At 35.4% G+C, this 9314-nt stretch overlaps 1 protein-coding gene across 1 annotated transcript; it reads right to left on the bottom strand.

Moving 5' to 3' along the window:
- Positions 1–4115: 4115 nt before the first annotated feature.
- LOC131159300 (cinnamoyl-CoA reductase-like SNL6) lies at positions 4116–8465 on the bottom strand. Its single transcript, XM_058114067.1, has 5 exons — positions 8034–8465; positions 7596–7753; positions 5967–6158; positions 4854–5191; positions 4116–4625 (listed from the first exon to the last, which is right to left on the bottom strand). Exons 1-5 carry the CDS (start codon positions 8194–8196, stop codon positions 4529–4531), a joined length of 948 nt encoding a protein of 315 aa, XP_057970050.1. The 5' UTR covers positions 8197–8465; the 3' UTR covers positions 4116–4528.
- Between the last annotated feature and the right edge of the window lie 849 nt (positions 8466–9314).

The raw sequence follows: 9314 nt of genomic DNA on the forward strand, positions 1-9314 counted from the left end.
GATGAAAAAGTGAAAGATGGGGATAAAACTATATTGTTACTAAATTCTCTCCTTGATGAGTCTGAATATTTGACCACCACTTTATTGTATGGGAAAGATAAAATTACTTATGATGTTGTTTATACTACATTGATTAGTACTGAATGCAGAAAGAAGGATTAGAGGGTCCATAAGGAAACAGCAGAAGTACTAACAATAAGGGGACCTTCTCAGAGTCGTATGCCTGGAAGGAAGAGTAAATCTCATAGGAGGAGTAAATCTCATGGGAGACTTGCTAAAGATGAATGCGCCTTTTGTCGTGAGAGAGGACATTGGAAGAAAGATTGTCCTAAATTACAGAAGAAGAATGAGGGAAAAAGAAGAATAAGGGTAAAGCACATTCTAATGCCAATATAGCCAATGATGATGGAAGTGAGTCAGATTTTTCTCTTGTTGGAACATCTTCGTCACATTATTTTGGTGAGTGAATTTTGGATTCTGGTTGTTCCTATCACATGTGTCCCAATAGGTAATGGTTTTCTAATTTTGAAGAATTAAATGGTAGGGTTGTTTTTATGGGAAATGATAATACTTGTAAAACAACTGGAATAGGATTAATATAGTTGAAATGTCAAGATGGAACTATTAAGACTTTAACTGATGTTAGGTATGTTCCAAGCCTAAAGAAGAATCTGATTTCATTGGATGCCTTAGAATCTAAAGGATCCACTATTATTTTGAAAGATTAAACCTTAAAGATTAAATTAGGTGCGCTGGTGGTGATGAAAGGAATAAGGAAAAATAACTTGTATTATTTAGAAGGTAGTACAGTTATTGGGTCAGCAACTGTTGTTTCTGAGAAATATGCAGGTTCAGATACAATCAGGTTATGACATATGCGATTAGCACATGCAGGAGAAAAATCTTTGCAATAATTAGTTGAGCAAGGTTTGTTAAAGAGTGCAAAGGTATACAAACTTGAATTTTGTGAGCATTGCATTCTAAGAAAATAAACTAGAGTGAAATTTGGCACAACAATCCATCATACTGAAGGTATTTTAGACTACATCCATATAGATGTATGGGGGCCCACAAAAATGGCTTTCGTTGGGTGATATGCATTATTTTGTCACTTTTGTCGATAATTTTTCTAGAAGAGTTTGGGTGTATTCTATGAAGCATAAAAATGAAGTGTGTGATATTTTCCTTAAGTGGATAAAATTAGTTGAAACTCAAACTGGCAAAAAGATTAAACAACTCAAATCAGATAATGGTGGTGAATACACGAGTGACCCATTTATGAAGGTATGTTAGGATGAAGGTATTGCTCGACACTTCACAGTTCGAAATACACCACAGCAGAATGGGGTGGCAAAGCGTATGAATCGGACTTTGCTGGAGAAAGTTCGATGTATGTTGTCTAATGCTGGGTTTGACAAAAGGTTTTAGGTTGAGGCTGTTAGATATGCGTGTTATCTCATCAATCGTCTACCATCATCTGCAATAGGGGAAAAAACACCCTATGAGGTATGGTCTGGAAAGCCTGCTAGTGATTATGATTCTTTACATGTATTTGGTATTATGACTTATTATCATGTTAAAGAATCTAAGTTGGATCCAAGAGTCAAGAAAGCAATATTCTTGGGGATAAGTGCAGGAGTCAAAGGATATTGTCTTTGGTGTCTAGAGACGAAAAAAATGATTTTAAGTAGGGATGTAACTTTTGATGAAGTTGCGATGATGAAGAAAACAATACCCAAGGAATCACAAGTTGAAGAGAAGACCAGTGGTACTCAACAACAGGTGGAGGTTGAGACAATTTTGGGAAACCCAGTGAGAAATGAGACTACACAAGGTAACTCTCCAGTTACGGTGGGGAATAGTGTTGAAGAAGAGGAGATTTCAATTCAAGAATCTTCACAGCAACAAGAATCAATTGTTTCTCAAAGGCCAAGACGAGAAATTCGAAAACCTACTCGGTATACTGATATGATGGCCTATGCACTTCCAGTTGTGGATGATAATATTCCTTACACTTTCAAAGAAGCAATGAGGAACTCTGAATCAGACAAGTGGAAAAGAGCATGGATGAAGAAATGCAGTTTCTTCATCAGAATTAGACTTGAGAGTTAGCCCAACTGCCCAAGGGTAAGAAAGCAATTGGTTGCAAATGAGTTTATGTAAAGAAAGAAAGATTTTCAGATGCAAATAATGTTCGCTTTAAAGTTAGATTGGTAACTAAGGGCTATGCACAGAAGGAAGGCATTGATTATAATGAGGTATTTTCTCCAGTTGTTAAACATTCTTCTATTCGAATTTCGTTGGCTTTGGTAGCATAATTTGATTTTGAACTAGTTCAACTCGATGTAAAAACTGCATTTTTACATGGTGATTTGGAAGAGGAAATCTATATGACTCAATCAGATGGATTTCAGGTTGCTGGAAAAGAAAATTGGGTATGTAAACTGGGTAAATCGTTGTATGGTTTAAAACAGTCTCCAAAACAGTGGTACAAACGATTTCATCAGTTTATGATGGGTCAAAAGTACATCAGAAATAAACATAATCATTGTGTTTATTTTCGCAGACTACAAAATGGATCTTTTATATATTTACTCTTGTATGTTGATGATATGTTGATAGCTTCAAATAATAGGGAAGAAATCAACAAGTTGCAAAGTCAGTTAAATCAATAGTTTGAGATGAAAGATTTTGATGAAACAAAGAAGATACTTGACATGGAGATTCGCAGAAACATAATGACCAGAAGAGTTAGTTTGTCTCAAAAACAGTATTTGAAGAAGGTAGTACAGAGTTTTGGCGTGTCTGAGCAGTCAAAACCAATAAGCACTCCTCTTGCTCCTCATTTCAAACTTAGTGCGACTTTATCTCCTAAATCAGACGAGGAACGTAAGTATATGTCACTGGTTCCTTATGGAAGTGTTGTTGGTAGTCTGATGTATGCAATGGTTTGTACTAGACCTGATATTTCACAAACTATTAGTATGGTGAGCAGGTATATGCATGATCCGGGTAAAGGACATTGACAAGTTGTGAAATGAATTTTGAGATATGTTATGAATACGATTGATATTGGTATAGTATTTGAGAAAAATAATACTATTGATCAACGTGTTGTTGAATATGTGGATTCAGATTTTGCAAGTAATTTGGATAAATGTTGATCAACTACTGGATATGTTTTTACATTTGCTAATGGTCCAGTGAGTTGGAGGTCTACCTTACAGTCTACCATTACCTTGTCTACAACAGAAGCAGAGTACATGACAGCTTCAGAGGTTGTTAAGAAAACTATTTGGTTACAGGGTTTACTTGAAAATTTGGGAGTTGTTCAGAAGCACATTGTTGTGTTATGTGATAGCCAGAGTGCTATTCATTTGACAAAGAACTAAGTCTACCATGCACGAACGAAGCACATCAACGTTCGGTTTCATTTTATGCGGGATATTATTGATGGAGACAAGATACTTCTTCAAAAGATTACTACAACTGAAAATCCTATAGATATGTTGACCAAGATTGTGACAACAATCAAGTTCAAACATTGTTTGGATTTGATCAATATCTTGCAAGTCTAAATATTTTTGGAAGGCGTCGATGATGTAGAACTCGAGAAAAAGTTAGTGATTGTAAAATTTGTTGAATTTATCGTCAAAGTGAAGATTTGTTGTTTTTTGTCTCACATTGGTAGAATAACTTCACATTAGTATAAAAGATTGTTTTGAATTTTTTATATTATTTGTCCGACATTGGAGAGAAGTGTTTTTTGGACTTGAAGTTGAAGTTATATAAAAAGCTTAACTCTTCATTTGTAAAACACACCTCAAAGTTGTACTTTGTTAAGAAGTAGTGGATTGATCATCTGCGCCTAATGACGTAGGTAATTTAACACCGAACCTCGTAAATTTCTTATCTTGTTCTTTTTATTGTTTTATTATTAGTTTCTGCATTACTTTAATTTCTTATATATTCAATAGCAATAGTTGTAGTATTAGTATTTGACACAAGTGGGGTGCCCGACACAACAATATCTGTTCACACTGTACATGGTTGGACTTTCTTTCTGTATTCATTTATTTGGTTTTTCTTTTTTTTGTGCAGTGATGAAAAGGTTATAAACAAAAGTGGTCCAGTGTATAAATGGCCATTTGCCTCTTCAAATAAGTCATCACACAATCCAACTTCGGATATAAAGCAGCTTTGCCAACTAGAAGCTAGAAGAACTAGATGGGAAATTGGAGCTGGTAAGACAAAATGAATATCATAAACAAATGGATATCCATTGCCATTTGCCTCTTCAAAGTTCTGCCACTTGGATTGTGATCCTTTTCCTGCCCTAGAAAAAGTAACAACAACCATATGCAATGGCGTTACAAAACTATTTTCCCACCCAAGAAAAAAGCAACTGCTTGTTTGTTTTCTATTTGACTTGCAGCATAACTGAACTAATCAAACTTCAATATACACATTTGAGGAATATAAGTTGTGTCTGCTTGCAATCAACCAAGTGTGCGAATGCAGCAGCAGATCAATCAACCTGAAGCTGAGTGTTGAACTCCAGCATCAGTTTGTTGAGCTTCTTGTTGCTTATCTTCTGCAGGTGGACCTTTGCATCCTCCTGCATGCTGCAAACAAAGAGGAACAACATAAATAACTTTCCCTAGAAAATTTGATGAACCACATGCAAGCAAGGAAAATGATTTTCGATCACTTCAGGCATACGGAATGAGGTGTACACTTAGCTTTGCTCATACATAAATACAGAATATGTAATATACTCCATGCACATTTTTAAAAAAAATATGGGGTATGTGTCACTGTTCTGAACAATTTAGCTTTAAAACTCGACAAACCTTAGGGGAGGTGAAGTAGAGGAGGGTGGCAACAGCATCCGCGCAAGCTTAACAGCATCCTCATTGCAATTGATGACATGGTTGAAGCACAAATATCGCCCATACGATGAAATGTCTTCGAAGGCACAGATGTGTGCATCTACAATGAACTGGAGGTCCACAGTAACAAATAACCCATCTTCATACATCTCGGCAGCCCCTTTCAAGTATGGATTCGTGATCGTTAGATCAGGGCCAATCAGGAGCCCTCCATTTATGGACACCATGTTAACATCTCTGTCCATTGCCAGTGCCCATGCTGTCTTCTCGGCCAGGGTCTTCGAAAGACCATGCCACAACTGCTCCAGTGTAAATTTTGACAAATGATTTAGAAGGAAAAACTTGGAAAAAATAAATGACAAATATGTGAGTTGAAAATATTCTTGCACTGTCATTAGTTACCCCCTTTGGTATTTTGGAGCTCTGGTTTGCAATAAATAATAATAATAATAATAATAATTTTGGATTTAATGGTTTCCCTTATTCTACTATACAAAATAATGACATTGATGATCATGATCGTGGCGGTGATGATGAAACTCACTTCAACTTGGCCAGAAAACTCTATATTATATTAAAATGAAAGTTTTTGTTTTTCAGGTTGAAGTCCACATACACATGCAAACATGTCTGTCTACATACATGCGCATTGAAAAGGGCTCAAATTAAATAATGAAATCTTTGATATAAAATTATACTACAATGCTTAAACGAAACAAATATAATTTTACATGTCATGGCCATTCAATAGTAGTATCATCGTAGGAGTCAACTTTGCATTATAAAGATAATTAAATATAGCAAAGTCATCATTATCCATTATCTGCATCAAAACTCCCATGTTACTTTCATTTTTTAAACATTTTCTGATGGGTTGTTTTCAGTACTACAAGCAATGTACTTAAACCTAACTGTGCTCCATTATCATCTACTCAAATCTTTAGGAAGCATTCAACAATTTTTTTGAAAAAAACTTCAACAACAAATATTAATTCAACAATTTTTTTCAACACTGAATATATATTTGACTTCTAACAGTATGATACTGATGCAACTCCAAGCAAAAGAAAGTACCTTGAATTTTTTGCAGAAATTTACGTCGCTCCAATTTCGCTCATCGAGGTCAGATGGAGTCGTGTTGCGGTCATCTCTCCAGATAACTGCAGTAACAGAGGAGCTGAACACTACCTTCTCTATTGTGTCCGTCTGTGCACAGGCCTCCAGTACATTGTGTGCTGCTCTCACCTCCACATCTGCCATGTATTCCTGCACCGAACCCAGAATCCAGATGCACAATTTTTCACTTGTTGGCACGATATGCAGCAAGAGATAAATAAATTGTATCATTTAAAGATTTTTACTACTACAAAACTATAAATCTGTGTGATATGCCCATTAGAATGCAGTATGCACTTTGGGTCCACACGATGCCCGTGTAATATGTCTTTCTTTAATTGTTTTTTAATAAAATCAACTAATTTTTACATTTCTTTCTGTTCTATACTTTAATTAAATTTTTTTTATATGCCTACCATTTACTCTAGCCCACCATGAAAGATTGTAAGTTGCTGGGCAAATATGGTTAAGTAATAGTAATTCTTTATGACTTTAAAAAGTAGATATGGGATATCTACGCGCATGTAATAAATAGTTAAGGGTATTTCTATATTTCATTAGCTTGGATGTTAAATCAATATTTACACCAGTTAAAGAATAAAAAATTGACACCGAATTGGGCGGATCCTCTCTCTACATGTGCAGAATAAATATGAAGTATGCATGATCATTATTAGTCATATTTCCTTTTCATTATTCTTTGAGGTATTTTTGGCTTGCAGAAGCTGAATACAATGAGAAATTCAGGAATAATATTTATTCCTTATCTATTCCTTATTATTCCATCCACCATGGATGAAGGAATAGGAAAGGAGGTAATTTTAGAGAATAGTTATTCCTTTTCTATTCCTTACTGTGGATTCACAAAAAATTTTAGATTGTTATTTACTTTATGATAACAACATATACACACTGTATATATATATATATATATATATATATATATATATACTATTATTATTATTATTAGAACCATCAAATTCTTCAAATATAACTATACTATTCCTTAGAATAGGCACTTCTTGGGAACCAAACGTGAACAAAGTTCTTTTGACTTGTACTCTTGCTGTTAAACTACCAAAAAAATGACCACTGAAATGAATGAATAAACTCGCAAGTGCTGAACTTGACTGCTTGAAGCTTAGTCTTTTGGAACAGTCAGCAAGATGAGGTTTATTTGGTAACCAAATCAAAGAGTATTTCCAGAATCGGCAAGAGGGTTGTCAGATGTTTACCAAATCTTACAAGCCTTCGTCTATTGTTCCAGTAAGGCAGGCTTTTCTAGAATTTCAAACTTCCCAATCCAAAGTTATAACACTAATATGGACAAGTAACTTGATTTGCTTATTTTAAAGACAACTACAGAAGGACTAATTCAAAAATCTCCATCCAACTGGGCATAAACTGGCATGTACATCATAATTCATATGCCTCCCAAATATATGCTACCACCTAAGTTTCCCAAGAAATTTATCTCGTAAGGAAGCCGAAAAAAAAAAAAAAAAACAAAATATCATATCACAGAGCAGAAGACGCAAAAGCATGAACAAACAGACATAGCATATAAGGTAAATAGTAAAAACCTACATCATAGGTGGGCTGGTCTGGAGGAGGCTCAAATGAATAGAACAAACCACAGCATCCTTTCAAGGCATCCACAATACTGTGGTAATCCAAAGGGTCTGACTGGAAAATCTTCAACTTCTTGTTATCACAAGAGAGCCCCTCAATCTTTTCCAGTTCGCCTGAAGACCCACAAAAACATATAGAACAAAATCAAACAACCACGAAATTAAACTAAGGATCTAAATTTCAAAATAAGATTAGGAAGAAATGGGGGAATCAAACTCAGCCAGTTTCTTTCATAACAGAGAAATTCCATAAAAGGAAATAAAAAACAATTTCAAAGGACGGATTAAAAGGCATTCATTATAAATAAAAGCGAAGTTAAACAGGCATCAAACTTAGAAATTTTAAGAAAAAAGAATGGTGTGGCGATTGAGAAGGGGGAAAGAGGGAACAAACCAGGGTACTGGAGAGCAGCATGAACAGAGTAGCCTCTGTCCAAGAGGCGCTCCACAAGGCCTGAGCCCAGAAGCCCAGATGCATCCATTACGCAAACTGTCTTTGAGGCCTCACCATCACCATCACCATCACCGTCACCGCCATTGAAGGAAGCTGTAGCCATTTGCGGAGCCGGAGAAGAAGGTTAGAATGAAAATGAGGATTCAGGTATGAAGAGGGGTTGATGGGTTTGTGCTAGCATTTATATAATCAATTGATGAGAGAAAGGGAGAGGCATTGAAAGAGTGTTGTTGGCAGATGGTTGGGAGAGTGGTAGATAGCTGAAGGGAAGAAACACAAGAGGGGAAAAAAACAGAGAGAGAGAGAGAGAGAGAGAGAGAGAGAGAAGGGGGGAAGGGAAGGTGCATTTAATGTACGGGTTCATGAAAAGATGGTTGGTGCCTTGGTGGATGCAGGGAAGGCGTGCAGGTCACGTGCAGAAAGCAGATGTGGAAGGCACATAGAGGCGGGCCGAGGGAAGCTGGACCCAGATGCCATTGGGCCCTTAGTGGGCTTTGCAAGCTCTTTTGGACTATTTTGGAGCCCCATGTCCAACTCCAACTGAGATGTGCTTTGGTCACAGCACTGGCACTGAGGCAACCTGACCTCTGGCACTCTACTGACCACTGTTTTCATTTTTATTTTTTTTAAAAATTCTTTTTCTGCATGTGTTCGGAATTACACAACAAAATAAATTTTTTTTTTTTACATGTATATATTTTTAGCTTTTTGAATATTCAAACCTAAAACTTTAATATAGAAGTAAGATTATTTAAAAATATTTTAAAATCGAACTCAACCAATAGTCGATATGAAATTAAAACTTGGTCAACTCTTTTTTCCAAATTGATTTCGATTCATCCTCTTTTATTTTTTTTCCGACTATTAAAAAAGATTTTAATTATTAATGATCTAAGCATAGGATGATTTTTATTTTTTAAACAAAACAAAATAAAGTTGTGACGCTCTTAGAATTAGTTTAGATAAGATCCTGGATCGGATCGAACTATTTGTTAATCACATCAACGAGTTATTTTCTATTTTATTCACAAAATCACTGAGCCAATGCCTATAATTTGGTTCGTTATTGAGCAATTTGGTTCGATAACCCAAATCATGAACAACTATACCCTAAGGTTTCATTTAGGGAAAAAAAAAAAGGAAAATATGAATAAAAATAGTTTGGTTATCAAGAAAAGTAAGAAAAAAAATAAAAAGAACATACTAATTAAATGAACATTA

The sequence above is a fragment of the Malania oleifera genome, chromosome 7 (genome assembly GCF_029873635.1).
Source record: "Malania oleifera isolate guangnan ecotype guangnan chromosome 7, ASM2987363v1, whole genome shotgun sequence".
In the NCBI taxonomy this organism is placed as follows: domain Eukaryota; kingdom Viridiplantae; phylum Streptophyta; class Magnoliopsida; order Santalales; family Ximeniaceae; genus Malania; species Malania oleifera.

Bases quoted from the DNA above. Each gene is read 5' to 3' on its own strand.
- LOC131159300 (XM_058114067.1), bottom strand. From the start codon at position 8,196: ATGGCTACAGCTTCCTTCAATGGCGGTGACGGTGATGGTGATGGTGAT. The intron at 7,754-8,033 runs GTTTGTTCCCTC...GTGGGTCTTCAG, and splicing joins TGCTGCTCTCCAGTACCCTG to GCGAACTGGAAAAGATTGAG. The intron at 4,626-4,853 runs GTTTGTCGAGTT...CTTTGTTTGCAG, and splicing joins TCTACTTCACCTCCCCTAAG to CATGCAGGAGGATGCAAAGG.